The sequence below is a fragment of the Clytia hemisphaerica genome, unplaced genomic scaffold (assembly GCF_902728285.1).
Source record: "Clytia hemisphaerica strain Z4C2 unplaced genomic scaffold, Clytia hemisphaerica genome assembly, whole genome shotgun sequence".
NCBI lineage: Eukaryota > Metazoa > Cnidaria > Hydrozoa > Leptothecata > Clytiidae > Clytia > Clytia hemisphaerica.
Window position 1 is genome coordinate 366,210 of NW_027103566.1, and position 19,157 is coordinate 385,366.

General features: G+C 35.5%; 1 protein-coding gene across 1 annotated transcript; it reads left to right on the top strand.

Moving 5' to 3' along the window:
• The first annotated feature begins 697 nt into the window (after window positions 1–697).
• On the top strand, window positions 698–18,285 carry LOC136800994 (neuroendocrine convertase 1-like). The gene is made up of 13 exons (XM_067057612.1): window positions 698–860; window positions 8,270–8,362; window positions 8,892–9,020; window positions 9,662–9,717; window positions 12,358–12,455; window positions 12,927–13,096; window positions 13,634–13,867; window positions 14,347–14,447; window positions 14,922–15,031; window positions 15,641–15,755; window positions 16,032–16,339; window positions 16,588–16,734; window positions 18,156–18,285. Exons 1-13 carry the CDS (start codon window positions 756–758, stop codon window positions 18,218–18,220), a joined length of 1,731 nt encoding a protein of 576 aa, XP_066913713.1. The 5' UTR covers window positions 698–755; the 3' UTR covers window positions 18,221–18,285.
• The last annotated feature ends 872 nt before the right edge of the window (window positions 18,286–19,157 follow it).

Genomic DNA, 19,157 nt, shown 5'->3' on the forward strand with positions numbered 1-19,157 from the left:
AGGTACTTTTGTCCATTTTCAAAATAAATCACAAAGCCTAAAAATGTTGTTAACTTGTTCTTAATATATCATTACATATATAGATTGCCCTGATAAAAAACGTGTATTACAAAATGTTTTACCGATAAAAAAAGTTGTTTTACATGTTTTAAGAATTGACTTTTAAAAATTCATGTAATACCTATACGCGGTTTTGCATCGACGCGGCTTGTTTGTGTGTTCCTGTTCTTCATGTGTATGCAAGCATTCTTTATTTTAAATTCAAATTTACAAATATTTATGTTTTTATTTAAGTTTGCCGATGTTTAAAAGTAATTGAGAGCTCAAAGTTGCACAGAAAAAGGGTACGCAATATGTCTTAGCTTAGACTTTTCAAGTTAAGATTGAAAGGTAGATGAATAAGGGCAAGATTGTATTAGAGAACGTATAGTGTGGAATTTAGGACAGTCGTTTTTTGTACCCGCGCATCGGGAAAACAGTCGGAACATAAAACAATTAATTTCCGTCTCAAATGTATGTGGACACTTTAGTCTTCTCAGCACCCATTCATACTTTGTTAAACAATCATACACTGTTGGAAATATATTTTCAAGGAGAAGAATCTAAAGGACAAAAGATTTTGTGAATCATAATAAAAAGTAACCCTTAGAGAGACGGTTTTTGAAAAATCTCTTTTTCATTTCTAAGTAGCAACCTCTTGAAAATACTAAATCTTGAATAGGAAAATTTTACATTTAAAAAAGCTTTTAAAGAATATGATGTTACGGATTATTGTATTACTACTGGCTTTGTCATGGACTGCACGATGTGCCAACCTTCGACTCGAGGAGAACCAGGGATGTATTAGTTCTACGTGTCAGGTAAGATCGATTTTCTGCGGTTCACCCTTAACCTTTAACCTAACAATTAACCTAACAAATTCGTTTCATTTAAAATGTTGGGAAATTAAGTTCAGTTCCAAAAAAAAAAACATTTCAACAAACTTTCACATTACTGTACGTACACCCCCTTCTCACAGACCCACTGTCCTACTGTAAACCAATCATCACTGCAAAATATTATGCTATTTTCCCATCTCCACTGAATTGTCTGACTTGCAGACGAAAGAATTGAAATCCCCAGAGTAGTGATATAGTGACAGAGCTGGCACATTTTTGACACCTCTAGCTATGCCGAAAGTGAGTGACACTACAGAAAGTGAGTGACACTACAGAAAGTGAGTGACACTACAGAAATTGAGTACACGACAGGACGTGATTGACACCTTACAGAAAGTGAGTGTCACCACAGAATAAGTTTCCAGTGGTAAATAATTTTCTGGTTATCTATAAAAGCATTAAAGTCATTTTCCCTATCGGAAACACCCGAAAACACCGGAATTTGACCAATGAGTGTTACTAAAATTGCAACACATGGGTCAAATTCAACACCTCCAGCACTACCTAAAGAATAAGTTCCAAGTGGTAAATGATTTTCTGGTTATCTATTAAAGCACTGAGCTTCTTAGTCTAATTATTCATAAATCATAAAAACTGAGTACATTGTTGACAATAACACCATCACCATGTGAAAAATTTTATATATAGGTAATTTTATCAGTAACAGGAAACATATGCGCGAGATAGCACATTCTTATTAAAGAAAATAACCAAGTCTTATTTCTAATTGTAAAAGATGAATTTGGAAACGTTCGTTTTTTGAAAGTCTTCAAGGCATTTGATTGAAAATTCTTTAAGCGTTTATTAAGCTTGTACATTTTTTGAGGTAAGCAACACTGCTGCACATGTAAAAATCGAGTCAGATATAAACAAGTCGAGGTTGATGAATTAAAGGGATAATCAGATGGTTTGAGATATTTTGCCTATAGATAGCCTCTAGGATTTTAGGAAAAACTTCTAAATTTTTCGGTGTACTTATTTTCCTAACTCAAGTTATGCCACTTTGAAATTTTGAACCTTTGCTTGAAAACAATAGAAAAAAGTGTGAAAAGTCCCTGAAAAGTCCCATTTTTCGAGATTTCAAATTGGCATAACTTGAGTTAGGAAAATAAGTACACCGAAAAATTTAGAGGTTTTCCCTAAAATCCTAGAAGCTATCTGCAGGTAAAATATCTCAAACCATCCCATCCCATTATCCCTTTAAGCAAATCAAAGTGAAATTCTCAAATTGGAAGAACAAAAGAACATTAAATTTTGATGTTGAAAACTACTTTAATAAAGACAAGGAGGAATTTTTTATCATAATTCAACGACCCAACATTTGAAGTCCAAAGAAAATTCGTGAAGGAGGCTCAGAGGAGTACCCAGAGTCAATTAAATTACCACTATTGTCTAGCCACTGGAAACAAGTGTTCATAGAAGATGGTTTTTCGAACTTCACGAAAGTTGTTAATGAACGGGAATCAAACGATATATTTGCAATAGTACGCTGGATGGATGGAGAAATTGGGTATATAAAGTTGGAACTCTTAGCTGATGATCGATGGATTAAAAATCTAAGATTACAAAAATTTTAGATTGTTGAATAGGGAATGAATGAAATAGTTTATTTGAGAAGAAAAACAACAACATGGTAACAAAATTCAACGTGGATACACCAAAATAAAAGATGTGTAAACGACTGTATTAAGTTATTACTATAATCCAAAAACCCTAAGTAAACACTACTTTGAGCTAAAATCGTAGAGGCAATAAAAAGAACTAAGAAAACAAAAATATTTATTGCTTGATGGTAATAATTTCCGCTTATAAAAAACAATGGTATCATTTACAAGGATCACATCTCATTCTTTCATTGCATCATTTGGAATTTGTCGATTAATTAGAAAGCGACGTTTTTCAACAGCAAAATCTAATGCTTCTTCAAAATCCATATCTTCCTCATCTCTAACCCTTTGTAAAGTTTCCATCACAGATTTATGTTGTTTTATCCTTTTCATTGCTCGAGAAAAAGGATTTTGTATTTATAAATCTCATGAATTGATAAGTCAGTCTCTTGACATTCGTTCAACATGCTCTCCCAAATATTAAATGTTTCTTTAACACCTTGAGATTCTTCACTATCACTGGACATGGGCTCGCTGTCTGTAAAGTCTTCATCAGACTCTTCATCTTCTTCTTCAGATTCTTCAGGGTGAGCCTTTGCAACATGTCGATTATAATTGCTTTTATTGGAAAAAGTCTTTTCGCAATCGTCGCATTCATACATCGTGTTTCTCCCGCTGGTTTTAAACTTATTTGAAGAAGTAGCATCCTTACTTACGAATTTATATGCAAAACACAAGAGTAATCCGATATCGGGTTTTTCTTTAGGAACCTGGTTTCTCTCTAAGATCTTTGTTTCTTCCAGATTACCTCCTAGTCTTTATTGGTCCACGTTCGTTTCTTGGTCCGAGACTAGCTTGAGAAATCTAGTCTTACTTGATCCTCTTTTGGGACTCCAGTAGTTCTTTACCTAGTCCTTGTTAGTCCCTTTTTGAGACCAACCAATTATTATTTGGTTGCTGCAAAAGTAATCCCTTTTTGTGTCGACATAGTCCCTTTTAGACTTCTATTAGGACTACCCGACTACCTTCCTGTTTCGGACTACTTAGTTTTGATAAACCTTTTTCGGAATTATCTAAATCCTGTTTTGGATACCCAATTTAAGCTTCATGAGTATCTACATAGTCCTAGCTTAATTATCCTTAGGATTAACGGGACTACCTAATCCTTCTTTGGAACTAACCAATCCTTATTTGGGATTGCCTAGTCCCTCTTTGGGATCAACTAATCCTCATTTGAGATTACCTGATCCCTCTTTAGGATCAACTAATCCTCATTTAGGATTACCTAATCCCTCTTTGGGATCAACTAATCCTCATTTGGATCCAATCCCTCTCTTAGGATCAACTACTCCTCATTTGGGATTACCTATCCCTCTTGGGATCAACTAATCTTCATTTGGGATTACCTAATCCCTCTTTGGGATTACCTAGTCCCTCTTTGGGACCAACTAATCCTCGTTTGGGGACTAGCTTGAGAAATCTAGTCTTACATGATCCTCTTTTGGGACTAAGTAGTTCTTCACCTAGTCCTTGTTAGTCCCTTTTTTAAGACCAACCAATCGGAACTGCGTGATTCTAGTTAATCCCTCTTTTAGGATTACTTAATCACTAGTTGGATCCTTTCTTCCAATTCATATCAAAGGCTCATGGTATGTTGTTGTTGTTGTTTCCTTTTTCTTTTCTTTTTTGTTTTTTTTTTACGCGTTTTTTGTTTGGTGTGGGATTTTATTATTTTGTTAGTTACACCCGTAAGTCCCGCCAAAGGCGGGGCTTACGCCCCGGGCCCCGTCAGAAGTGCAGTGAAGGTCAAATTTAGGGATAAATATAAATCCGATCAACTTTGACGTTTCAAGTAATTGATAAGCATCTTCCTGATGCTTGGTGATCAACCATACTATTCTATCAAACTCTTTATCGAAAACATCATCTTTGTATTTGATAAGATTTTGAGCAAAAACAGATTTCTCTGCACCTCTTAAATAGCTAACGAGTATACTAAAAGGATGCTTTAGCTTTACATCCATTGTTTAAATCATAGTTTAATTTCTTAGCAGTCGTTACGACTTTTACTGCATGAACGTGTTAGCTTCAAAGATGCTTATCAATTACTTGAAACGTTAAAGTTGATCGGATTTATATTTATCCCTAAATTTGACCTTCACTGCACTTCTGACGGGGCCCGGGGCGTAAGCCCCGCCTTTGGCGGGACTTACGGGTGTAACTAACAAAATAATAAAATCCCACACCAAACAAAAAACGCGTAAAAAAAAACAAAAAAGAAAAGAAAAAGGAAACAACAACAACAACATACCATGAGCCTTTGATATGAATTGGAAGAAAGGATCCAACTAGTGATTAAGTAATCCTAAAAGAGGGATTAACTAGAATCACGCAGTTCCGATTGGTTGGTCTTAAAAAAGGGACTAACAAGGACTAGGTGAAGAACTACTTAGTCCCAAAAGAGGATCATGTAAGACTAGATTTCTCAAGCTAGTCCCCAAACGAGGATTAGTTGGTCCCAAAGAGGGACTAGGTAATCCCAAATGAAGATTAGTTGATCCCAAAGAGGGATTAGGTAATCCCAAATGAGGAGTAGTTGATCCTAAAGAGGGATTAGGTAATCCCAAATGAGGATTAGTTGATCCCAGAGAGGGATTAGGTAATCCCAAATTATTTGACCCAAAGGGGGATTAGGTATCCTAAATGAGGATTAGTTGATCCTAAAGAGGGATCAGGTAATCTCAAATGAGGATTAGTTGATCCCAAAGAGGGACTAGGCAATCCCAAATAAGGATTGGTTAGTTCCAAAGAAGGATTAGGTAGTCCCGTTAATCCTAAGGATAATTAAGCTAGGACTATGTAGATACTCATGAAGCTTAAATTGGGTATCCAAAACAGGATTTAGATAATTCCGAAAAAGGTTTATCAAAACTAAGTAGTCGAAACAGGAATGTAGTCGGTTATCCTAATAGAAGTCTTGAAGGATTAGGTAGTCCCGTTAATCCTAAGGATAATTAAGCTAGGACTATGTAGATACTCATGAAGCTTAAATTGGGTATCCAAAACAGGATTTAGATAATTCCGAAAAAGGTTTATCAAAACTAAGTAGTCCGAAACAGGAAGGTAGTCGGGTAGTCCTAATAGAAGTCTAAAAGGGACTATGTCGACACAAAAAGGGATTACTTTTTGCAGCAACCAATAATAATTGGTTGGTCTCAAAAAAGGGACTAACAAGGACTAGGTAAAGAACTACTGGAGTCCCAAAAGAGGATCAAGTAAGACTAGATTTCTCAAGCTAGTCTCGGACCAAGAAACGAACGTGGACCAATAAAGACTAGGAGGTAATCTGGAAGAAACAAAGATCTTAGAGAGAAACCAGGTTCCTAAAGAAAAACCCGATATCGGATTACTCTTGTGTTTTGCATATAAATTCGTAAGTAAGGATGCTACTTCTTCAAATAAGTTTAAAACCAGCGGGAGAAACACGATGTATGAATGCGACGATTGCGAAAAGACTTTTTCCAATAAAAGCAATTATAATCGACATGTTGCAAAGGCTCACCCGAAGAATCTGAAAGAAGAAGATGAAGGTTTGCTGAAGACTTTACAGACAGCGAGCCCATGTCCCAGTGATAGTGAAGAATCTCAAGGTTGTTAAAGAAACATTTAATATTTGGGAGAGCATGTTTGAACGAATGTCAAGAGACTGACTTATCAATTCATGAGATTTATAAATACAAAATCCTTTTCTTCGAGCAATGAAAAGGATAAAACACATAAATCGTGATGGAAACTTTACAAAGGGTTAGAGATGAGGAAGATTATGGATTTTGAAGAAGCATAGATTTTGCTGTTGAAAAACGTCGCTTTCTAATTAATCGACAAATTCCAAATGATGCAATGAAAGAATGAGATTTGATCCTTGTAAATGATAACATTGTTTTATAAGCTGAAATATATTACCATCAAGCAATAAATATTTTTGTTTTCTTAGTTCTTTTTATTGCCTCTACGATTTTAGCTCAAGTAGTGTTACTTAGGGTTTTTGGATTATAGTAATAACTTAAATACATTCGTTACACCTTTATTTGGTGTATCCACGTTGAATTTTGTTACCATTGTGTTGTTTTTCTTCTCAAATAAACTATTCATTCATTCCCTATTCAACATCTAAAATTTTTGTAATCTTAGATTTTAATCCATCGATCATCAGCTAAGAGTTCAAACTTTATATACCCAATTTCTCCATCCATCCAGCGTACTAATTGCAAATATATCGTTTGATTCCCGTTCATTAACACTTCGTGAAGTTCGAAAAACCATCTTCTATGAACACTTGTTTCCAGTGGCTAGACAATAGTGGTAATTTAATTGACTCTGGGTACTCCTCTGAGCCTCCTTCACGAATTTTCTTTGGACTTCAAATGTTGGGTCGTTGAATTATGATAAAAAATTCCTCCTTGTCTTTATTAAAGTAGTTTTCAACATCAAAATTTAATGTTCTTTTGTTCTTCCAATTTGAGAATTTCACTTTGATTTGCTTAAAGGGATAATGGGATGGGATGGTTTGAGATATTTTACCTGCAGATAGCTTCTAGGATTTTAGGGAAAACCTCTAAATTTTTCGGTGTACTTATTTTCCTAACTCAAGTTATGCCAATTTGAAATCTCGAAAAATGGGACTTTTCAGGGACTTTTCACACTTTTTTCTATTGTTTTCAAGCAAAGGTTCAAAATTTCAAAGTGGCATAACTTGAGTTAGGAAAATAAGTACACCGAAAAATTTAGAAGTTTTTCCTAAAATCCTAGAGGCTATCTATAGGCAAAATATCTCAAACCATCTGATTATCCCTTTAATTCATCAACCTCGACTTGTTTATATCTGACTCGATTTTTACATGTGCAGCAGTGTTGCTTACCTCAAAAAATGTACAAGCTTAATAAACGCTTAAAGAATTTTCAATCAAATGCCTTGAAGACTTTCAAAAAACGAACGTTTCCAAATTCATCTTTTACAATTAGAAATAAGACTTGGTTATTTTCTTTAATAAGAATTGTTGCTATCTCGCATATGTTTCCTGTTACTGATAAAATTACCTATATATAAAATTTTTCACATGCTGATGGTGTTATTGTCAACAATGTACTCAGTTTTTATGATTTATGAATAATTAGACTAAGAAGCTCAGTGCTTTAATAGATAACCAGAAAATCATTTACCACTTGGGAACTTATTCTTTAGGTAGTGCTGGAGGTGTTGAATTTGACCCATGTGTTGCAATTTTAGTAACACTCATTGGTCAAATTCCGGTGTTTTCGGGTGTTTCCGATAGGGAAAATGACTTTAATGCTTTTATAGATAACCAGAAAATTATTTACCACTGGAAACTTATTCTGTGGTGACACTCACTTTCTGTAAGGTGTCAATCACGTCCTGTCGTGTACTCAATTTCTGTAGTGTCACTCACTTTCTGTAGTGTCACTCACTTTCTGTAGTGTCACTCACTTTCGGCATAGCTAGAGGTGTCAAAAATGTGCCAGCTCTGTCACTATATCACTACTCCCCAGCCATTAGAAATATTGAGTTTCAGTCCGTTATTTTTATCCCCACTGGCTGAAAAAATCCCACCGGGACTGTGAGAAGGGAGTGTGTATTTGCAAGTTGTGATCTAAGGTTCAATATTTATCAAATATATTTACTTTCACGAACTTTTTACTTTTCAGCGATCTTCATCCCCGTTTGCACGATTCTCTCAACGAATGAAGCGATCGACGACCTCATTCAACGACCCCATGTATGATCAACAATGGTACCTTGTGAGTATCCTGATTCTTTAATGTCGGATTTAAGACAATAGAGCAAGTACGTCGGAAACAAGAGAAGGAGTGCAAAGCTCGTTAAAAAAACAATGAAATTACAATTACAAATCCCTTCCTCTGACAAGTTCGACATGGTCTCAAAACCGCCTATGAATGCTCTCTGCAATAAAATCCAATTTCGAGACTAATTTATTTTTGCACACGGTCATTTTAAAACCGAATTTCAGCGCTTTATTTAGTTGATCCGTCTTTATTTCACGAAAAAACTAGCAGTTGACCAAATGATTATTACCAACAACAGTTTTTTGATAATTTCTAATTTTACAGTGTCTCCATAACTCGAACCTTCACACCTAGAATGTCCCTTAGATGGAACAAGTTTTATTCCTTCAGTTAAAGATAAAACTTATAAAACCCAATAAAACTTAATCGATAACTCCAAATATCTTTAGCTCGAACAAAGTTTTTGTTCCCCATGCGTGTTCGAGTTGAAGAGACTCAAAAAATTTCAATTTCTTTTTGATAGAACGACAAGGAAAGCGCTACGATGAACATCAAAAAGGCCTGGGAAGCAGGCTACAATGGGCAAGGTGTTGTCATTAGTGTCATTGATGTTGGTCTACAAAAAGACCACGATGAATTTAAAGACAGATTTGTAAGTCTTTGAAGCGTCGACGATTCTAGACTATGCTATAGTCTAAGACAAATCACTATCTAAGAAAAAAGCCTAAAGCCGAAGAAAATTCGCCAATACAGTTTTTTTTCCGAAAAGAGTTTGCCAGTCTTCGAAACTCTCCCACCAATTTTTTTTCCGTACCACCATAACGCCATACCGCCATATTTTTCCGCCTTGCCTTTAATATCACTGTAACGGACGATAAAATCACACATGTTTAGAAAAAGGGGTTACGCGCGCTCCAGAACGCTGAAGTACGTTGAGCGATATATAGGAACTTAGTCGTCTACCACGATTCGAGATCTATTAGTTTATCGGTCTTTTTTTGCGCTGACCCTGTTAATGTTAATCATTTTTCTATCGCGATAAATTAGTATCTCTAGAACTAAACTAGAAGAAGGAACTTTAATAAAAGCACATAGAACGAATGAGAGTATGATCTTTGAAACTAGTATAGTTGTTTTTTCACACTTACAAATCGGAGACATTAACAATTAGTGAGTCGCGAGTTCAGGTTGCTAAGCAAACGTTGCGAGCGTAAGGCAAGCTGTTTGCTAAGTAAATCTGAATCTTCTCTATGTTAATTAAATTATTCTCCCTTTCAATTTTCATTTTCTTAGGATCAAAGAGCAAGTTACAACTTCATCGCCAACAAAGACGATCCCACACCAGACCCGTGAGTTGAACATCTCCATCAAAACACCCCTGTCTCACAGCCCCGGTGGAACTGTTTTCCTCAGTGGGGATAAAAATTTCAATTGAAATTCTAATGGGGATAGAAATTGTATTGTTCTGGGATAAAAAAATCCAGTGGGGATGGTTTTGGAGTGCCATTTTTAAACATTGAATTTCAAATGGGGATGAAATCAAAGTAAGTTTCCCAGTAGGGCTGAAATTCCAGGGTAATTTACCACTGGGGACAAAATATTTGCCAAATTTTCCAGTGTGGCTGGGGGCGTCCCAGCGCATTCTTAATAATATAATAAAATAATTTTATGCCCTTGAAAAATTATATCAAAGTTATTAATTATTACACACTTTCTAGCATCATCTACACGTATTTTTGCCCCCGCAAGGAGCGCAGCGACTGAGGAGGCACTCATAGCTTCACGCAATATATTGGACTGGAATCTCGATTTTTTGCGAATTGTTTTTGTTTTTGTGTTTGCGTCGTAATCGGCTTTCCGGTCAATTAAGTGTTCCGCGAAAATATGGCGGTAAATTATACAGCGGTAGATGTTATACATATTTTCATATTACGTTATATGCTATTACCATTATTGCGTATTACATTTTATTAGTTTCGATTTAGCATTGAAAAGCTGAAGCGAGTGTTATAAATGCAAATATAGAAAAAGTATAGTGATTACACCATAACACGAATTACTTGTGCAAATCAAAACAAACAAAATGGCAGACTGGTTATGATGATGAGCTTATTCATTGACTGGAAAAAGTGTTTTGTATGTTAAATTTTGTTTCTTGTCTTTCAAACTGAATACTAAATACTGTAATTTAGTCAGAAGTTCATTTCAGCAATGATTTCAATACTTTTTCTGGAATCTTTAAAGAAGTTTGCCCAAGTTTTCAAATGTACATTTGATATTTTTGTTCAAACTGTAATTTATCTTTATGTCTGTTATTATATTAATAACTAGCTTTATTGTTTATAGAGCTTCTTGAGCTTTAAAGACCATCATATGGTCGTAACTCGAGAAAGTTCTTCTTAACTTGGTAAAACAAGATACCGGCAAAGTACAAAAAAAGTTGAATGTGCACATGAGTAAAGTTGAATCCAAAAGTGGTTGAATGTGTTTGAATGTCAATCAATATTTTTTTTTTGGTCTTCAAAATAGATTTACCTCACTTAAGAGTGTTTTCACTGTTTGTGTGGTAAATCTATTTCAAAAGCCTGAAAAAAGTTTGTTTACATTCGTTTAACTTTGCATGCACACGTTCCACTTTTTCATGCAGTTGTGATATAGTCCATATAGTACGTACGCAAAGATTTTCCAAAAATTTGATACCCCCTCCCCCTTGTACGCAGAGAACAATAGAAATGATGGCATTTAAACAATAGATGTACGCTTTTTCTAAACCCCCTCTCCCCTTTCATTGCGTACGTACTGTATGTGTATGGATGGCCCCATAGCCTAAATAACTTACGCTCTAGGGGTTTGTTGAAATAGCTCCAATTCTAGCTTTCCAAGTTAAGGCATTTAACGGTGGTTAGAGTAGGCACACAGACAGTCATACAGGAACACCATAAAGTGAGAGTATATAGCTAAAAACTCAAAAAGTCTAGTTTCCTGAAGGCCCGTCTCTTCATTGTCTGCGCTGCAATCATATCTTAATGGCTTCAATCCTTTTAGCTTGGAGAAAAGATTGCATCATGAAAAAGTACTATGCACTTGAAAAAAAATTAGGCACATTTCAACTTTTCAACTGTACGCCTGAATGGACCACAATGACAATTTTTCTTTTGACTGCAATCACAGCGTACACAAGTTGAACCCGGGCCTTAACTAGGATTGGTCTATTTCAGATGGCGCAGAACTTTTTGATAAATTTTGTACGCAGTATCATCTTATCATCTTACTATTGTTTATTAGGCAAAGTAGCAATAGAGAGTTGTTGAAATATATAGCAGCCAATGAAAAATAAACAAGCTATTTCTGATTGGTTACCTTGTTGATTTATTCACCGCACCGCTATATATTTTGCCTACAATCTAAGATGTCTGCAGCATTATCGGAAAAGGTCTATTTAGTGAATGATCATGACATATATTTTTGTAAGAAAAAACAAACAAACAAGGAGATGTGAAAGTCAGTAAGATAATGATACCATGATTTTTGAAATATGTTTTTGAGAAGCTTTTCCTTGAATTTTATTAAATTGTCAAGCTGCATGAATTCTTCAAGGATTTTGTTAATGGAATATGATTTTTTTTCAATCAATCAATAATTAATTAAATCAATCAATTATTCCTGATTTTTCTTTATGCTTTAATTTTTAAAGCATTAAAAGCTTTATAACTGCATGACATGACCTTTCTGTGGGGGCATTTAGTGAAAGCTATGACTAGTTATAAGAACAAACTATAATAGAACACAAGGCTTCTTTAGCAAAATATTAAGAACAAGTTAAAAAACATTTTTACCTTTTTGGGAATCTAAAACACCCGATCTCTTAAGAAAATGGACAAAAATACTCACAAAATTGTGAAAATAAGAACATATTTAGACTCAAAACTTAAAAATCTAAGAACCTGGGAATGCTTCAAGAAATTCTAATGTTTAATTTTGTTTTTCAGCGGTAATGTGCATGGATGTAAGGTAGGAGGAGTAGCAGCAGGTCAAGCAAACAACAACCAATGTGGTGTTGGAATCGCCCATGCTGCTAAAATTGGAGGTAAGTTAGGCTGGACTTAAAAAAATAGTTGTTTGCCGCCAGCCGATCGACTCTTCTCTAAACTTGGCGACCTAAAAACTTCTATTGCTATTTCGACGAAAAGAGAGCTATTTTCTTCAAAAATTACAAAATGTAGACACAAATTCCATGAATGACCAAAATAAAATAAAAATTTCTGATCGACTGACCCACCTCCAAAATCTAGGGTCAGGTGACGGTAAACCAAGAATTTTCCAGTCTTATTGTGTGATTTTTTCTTTTTCTGAATCCTTTATATAACATCAACTATAATGAGTAGTTCTATCCATACATGCATACAAAAGGTGGAACCTTTTTAAGCCAAAATATTTGAATATCGCCCTGGAAAAATGGCAAAACTTTAACCCCCTGAAAATTAAATTAGGTTCCTTGAAATTCTTGAACCTTTTTACTTCACAAAATAACAATTTCTTTACTCTCGTTCATTTGCAGGGATCACAGCATTTGCAAATGGTGAAGACGACATTCATCAACCGGCCGCCCTTTCACACGCTAATGATTATGTAGACATCTACGCATGCGCATGGGGTCCTGATGGAGTACTTGGCAACAAAGTTGGATACAATCTAGCACCTGGTACTCTTGAAAATGGAACAAAATATGTAGGTTCTTTTATGTTAATACAACATACAGGGGGTGGACGGACCCTTTCAAGTCAAAAAAAATCTTAAAAATGTGTGGATATTTTAGAATTAATAAGTCTATTCATGATATGCACCACTGCAATGTCTTCATAGACATTACATCATAGACTAAATAGCTGATTGGTTATCAGTAAAATCAGACAATACGTCACTTTCTCAACCAATCAATTGTTAGGTCCATAAAAGACATTGCAATGGTGCATATCATGAATACCTCCTGAAAATGCTTTTGGATTACCCCCTGGAAATTATCGTCCACCCCCTGTATGGATATAAAATCGAATGGTCCAATTACTTCTCCAAAAATGATTTTCTATCTTTTACTTATACTCTCCGTTCCAATTCAGTTGTTTCTCAACTGGCAAAAAACGATGTTTTAAGGTTTTTTGATGTCATTTGGATGTCACCGGCGTTAGATTGACATTAATTTGACAATATGTATCGGCTTGGTAGCTTTAACCTTTGTTTGAGTTTTTCTCAAATACGTACACATAGGGTCGTCAAGGAAAAGGCAACATTTACGTATTCGCCGCAGGGAATGAAGGATCACCGCCGTTCAATGATTCATGTACGTACGATGGTTACGTAACAGACGTCAACACGTTAGCGGTAACCAACATCAATTTTAACGGAACGCCCTCTATGAAATCAGAAAGATGTCCCTCTATCTTGGCCGCTGCGTACGCTCGAGACGGAGTACAACCAATCACCGACAAGACTCACTTGATGGTAAAAAACTATTTTTGTTTCGAAGCAAAAATGAATCATAAAAACATCCAACTTCGCCCCAATGACGATTTACTTTTTATAAAGGATGTTGCAAATCGATTCTCACAACCATCAAAATGAAAGAAAAAATAGAATAAGTCCTTTTTATGGGAAGATATTATTAAGTGAATTACTTGTAAGGTTTTTATCTTCTTCTCATAGAGGCCCGATAAGTTAATGAAGCAGTATCATTATGAGAGTTGACTAATTTTCACAAAAGATTGGCGTGGCGGTGCCATGAAAATCTGAGTATTTAAAAACGAAATTTCAGTTGACTCTCATCGTACTATGGTACTATGTAGAAGTGTTGGGGAGGGGTTAGATTAAAGAGAAACAACAGTACGCAATCAAAATATTTGTAGTATATCATCCTCACACCCCAAAAAAAAATCTACATAATTGTTCACTTCATTATATTACTTACACTTTTACTTTTTTAGCCCACAGCAGTTCTGGAAAACAAATGTACAGATATCTTCTCTGCAACGTCTGCTGCTACTGGTGTAGCCTCTGGTATCTTCGCATTGGTTCTGCAGGCTAAGTAAGATTCCTTTCGCATTTTTTATTGAGAAAGAAGTGAGTTTAGGTATCTGTGTTTTTTTCGACGGAGACTGTTAGCTTTTGTTTAGTCTAGATCCTGACCGACTGAGGACGACTGTAAATCAGTATTTTTACTGTCTTTATTTTGCGGTTTAAAACTGTGGGTTGATATGATTCGCTTCAGTCACTCTGCCATCCTCGAAAGTGCAAATACTTTAACCCGCTATCTATGATGTTAAATCAGTGTCCAATCCTTTGTTAAATTTTACTCCGTTTTCAGTTACGTAAGAAACTAATATTCTGTAAAAATGATGAGAAGGAAAATTTGCTTTTACCGAAAACTGAAGATTTTGTTGGAGTTGGATAAATAACTCAATAAGGAATTCTAGTTAGTCCTGTGATTTTATTTAGGAATTTTATTTGAGAATTAAAAGAAGTGGAATCTTCACATCTCATACTCGCCTTTCTGTTTCAGTCCGAATCTGTCGTATCGGGACATTCAACACATAGTGGCCAACACTTCACAAAACAGTGAAACGATTGCTAAAGAAGGGCGATGGTTTTCTAACGGTGCTGGATTCAAAGGTCAGTTTAAATCGTATGTTTTCAAATGATTGCTGTGGCAGTGCTTTATAAAAACCTTAAAATTTAGATTAACCTTTAAAAAACCTTGACAGTTTCGAGACAGATTAAAACACCTTTGTTTCGTGCCCCAGTGGAACTTTCTCCTCAGTGGTGATGGAAAATTTCTATTAAAATTTCAATGGGGATAGAAAATCTATTGTTTTCAAGGACAGTTTGGATGGTTTCGAAATACAATTTTCCATTTCATGAATATTGCTTGTATGTATTACAATGAAGTAAATACAGTCGCTCTCATGTTGTCTTCTGACTAGTCACCAGAACCGTTGGAAAACCAACGGATCCGGCGAGACTCGAACTCACAATCATGCCATTCGCGGGTATTTGCTCTACCATTGAGCTACAGGTCCATGTGGAACCCGAGGACTCAATTGCCACTGGGTAGAGCTGGAAGTGAATTCTTGTCTACTGACTGGTCAGAGACGGTGAATTGGGAGAATTTTCCATTTAATTTCCAATGGGGATAAAATCAATGGGCGCTTTCATAGTGGGGTTGAAATTTGTGATATTTTTTCCATTATAACTGATGATTTTCTATACTATCTTTTCCAGTGAGTGATCGGTATGGCTTCGGTGTTCTTGATGCGATGGCCATGATTAATCGAGCCAAAAATTGGAAAAACGTTCCACGAAGAATTTCCTGTGAAAAAGAATTCACTACAACAACGTAAGAATCATTTCTACAAATTTTCTTAAAAATCAAAGATTATGATCTTGACAACCTTTTGACGTTGCAGTATGTCAGTGACAGTCTCCAGCAAACACAAAACATCTTGGAGACGCTCAAGTAGCTTTCAAGAACGTGTTGGGCAGAGAATTTGAAACTCTTCATATCTATAAAATTTGGAAAATTTGAGCTTTCCGTATGAATATTTGTAAAATAATTCTTCTTGCTGAACTCAAACAAGAAGATTATTTGAAATTACTTTTCACGTTATTCTAGCGTCATACCTGCTGATGCTTCCCAACTGAGTTTCGATGTCGATTTCACCGGACAAAACTGCAATATCAGACATTTGGAGCACGTTAAACTGGTTGTTAATCTCACATACACGCCTCGTAAATCTCTCCAACTCGACCTCGTATCACCGGCGAACACACTCTCTCATATGCTGATGGGTCGTAATTTCGACATAACTTTTAATGATATCATAATGTTCCCTACAATGACGCTCCATAATTGGGGCGAATCGTCGGTTGGTAGATGGCAAATCAAATTCTCAAATAACGGCCCTCCTCCTCAAAACCCAGGTTAGTTTTCTAAGAAATCTCGTCGTTTCAAGCTACATCAAAGTAATATGGTTCTGATTAAGGTTGGTTAAAAGTAAATACCACTTATTTTTGGCTTTCCTTGGTTTTCCTTGTTTGAACAACCTTTTTTCACAGAATGTTTTTATATCTAAAACTATCTCTGTTCCCCAATTCAATTTCTGACTCAAAGATGGGTACAGGAAGTTAGAACTCTTCTGAGTAATTTTTAAACGTATACATGGTTTTAGGTGAGCTGAGATACTACAAATTAGTTCTCTATGGTACTGACACACTACCCATACAACCTGACATAGTAAAAACCACAGCCCGACCACAATCCACCACAACCCGGCCACAATCTACCAAAAAGAAGGGAAACAGTGCTGTGAATAAAAGTAAGTTTTGAACGATTTTTTTGTTGACGCGGTTTTGAGAAAGAAGCACCAAAGTTAAGGTTGTGATCTTTTAAAGTATAGTTGACGTAATCTAATTCAACGTTTTGCTATTACATTCCTGTCTCACAGCCTCGGCGGAACTCTGTTCCTCGATAGGGATAAAAATTCCTATTGAAATCCCAATGGGGGATAGAAATTATATTGTTCCAAGGTTAAAAAATCCAGTGGGGATGGTTTGAAGTGTAATTTTTTAAGGATTGAATTTCGAGTGGGGGTGAAATCAAAGTCAATTTCCAGTGGGGCTGAAATTCCAGGGTATTTTCCCATTGGGGACGAAATTTTTGCTAAATTTTCCAGTGGGGCTGGCGGGGTCCCAGCAGGTCTGTGACACAGGGGTATACTATTCGATACGCTCTATTATTCAATAATATCGAGTTACTCCGTCCCGTCACGACAGATACTAGGGACCTTTAGCATCTAGGACGGCGACTTGACTGAGGACGTGAAGTAAATCTTAAAATCAAATGGCAAATTTTATCCAATTTTATCTAGATTTAATATCACATGGAAAAATTTGAAATGCAGTCAAGTTTTTATAAAAAATGACGTTATAATTCTCGAGGGATTCATTCATTTAAAGCTATTGTACTCTTCCTTTACCGTCTTTGTTCTAAAAACAACGTCAAAAAAGAATTTTGAAGTCGTCTTGAGATTTGAAAACGTCTATTAATTACCCTATTAAAACTCTCTATTCTCATGAGAAAATAGATTGAATCTAGCTGCGATCCAGATATAAACTCCTTAGAGCTTTTCTTTTGTTCAATCCTGCCGTACTTTTTCAATTCTGCCGTCCTAGATGCTAAAGGTCCCTACTCTCATAAACGACGCTCTTCTATTCGATACGTTTCCTTATCCGATGAAAAAAATCCAATTTCCCTTGAAAATCGAATCAGAAAGCGTCAAAGGACGATATTTCTCCGATAATTTACGATGAAAATCGATCTTTGAGATACAAACTCTTTGCAAAAGAAAATATCAGTGATAAAAAGTTATGTAGATTATTGTTCAGAATTCATTTTCTCCCTCTTAGAATTTTCAGAATTTTACAATCAGAATGTCTCGATCTCAGCGCCTGAAAGTTGAATTCGTCCCTGTTAAAGTCACTGTTAACTCACTGCTATCTGATACTAAGACCGTGTTCGCACGTGACGGTTCCGTTTCACTGACGTAACACTTTAATGTACTTAACCAATAGAATGACCTCATTTCGTTTCGGAGCGAAACGGAACCGTCACGTGCGAACATGGCTAAGCAACATTTTTGGTCTTCTCAAACTTAATAATGCATGAGCTAAGATACAAGGCAGCTAGTGGTGTCAACATTCAACTTCACCTCACGACACATTTTTAATTTTTCTTTAGATTCTTCACTGATCTTGGTGTCACTCTTCTCCCTCTTGGCAATTCTCAAGTCCACCTTCGTATGATGAGACAATCACCCCACCATGCAAAGATAGAAGCTGTTTAGTTAAATGATACACCGAATAATGTAGTAGTCAAACATACTTATGGTATTTTTTTTACTAGAACTTAACTTTGTCGTCTGTTTCGAATAATGATTTTCATTGTTGGTTCATAAGCCTTTGTCTTGGAAGGCTAAATTTGATGAGATGGCAAAATTCACACGCGACGATATATAACATATATAAGATTATAATATAAAATATAAGATTTATTCCATGTCATTAGTTTTTTTTAACCTTCACACAAAATGCAATGAGACACCTTCAGATTCGGCATTTTGATTGGAAGGAAAGTTCCCTCCTAAAGAAAGTTTGAAATATTTGTTCCTGTATTTTACCAAAATCGTAATTTTTTTCCATTGAAAAGTAAAGAATAGACCACGCATTGCTATTTTTTCGTTGGAGAAACACCAAACATATATTTTAGCAGTTAAAAACCTGGGGCGGGACCAAAGCAAGTGAATGGCACAGGAATATGCTGTGTATGAGAAAATTAAATTTCAGTCCCATTAAGGGTTAAGAAAATAGACAAATTTAACTTTGTTGCCGCTAGAAACATCAAAATTTGGTCAAATTAGTCCCATTAAGGGTCATAAAATTTACAAAATTTTCCAAGTCGGGTAACACATATCTGTCACCTTACAATCATAGTACCCCCCCTCCCCTTCTCAGGGTCCAAGGTTTTGCAATCGATATTTAGCTTTTTTGATAAACGTCTTCTACCACTTGTATACTGCACACTCTTATGATTTTGAATAGTGATTTTTGTCAAAAGTTTATATGAAAATGTTTTTACCATAGTCAAAAAGCTGTAATATTTTGTATGTAAAACACTTTAAAAATAATATTATTATCTTTATATGGTAATATGTGAAAGTTTTTGCAAAAATTAATCAATATC

Bases quoted from the DNA above. Each gene is read 5' to 3' on its own strand.
- LOC136800994 (XM_067057612.1), top strand. From the start codon at position 756: ATGATGTTACGGATTATTGTATTACTACTGGCTTTGTCATGGACTGCA. The intron at 8,363-8,891 runs GTGAGTATCCTG...TCTTTTTGATAG, and splicing joins ATGATCAACAATGGTACCTT to AACGACAAGGAAAGCGCTAC. The intron at 16,340-16,587 runs GTTAGTTTTCTA...ACATGGTTTTAG, and splicing joins CCCTCCTCCTCAAAACCCAG to GTGAGCTGAGATACTACAAA.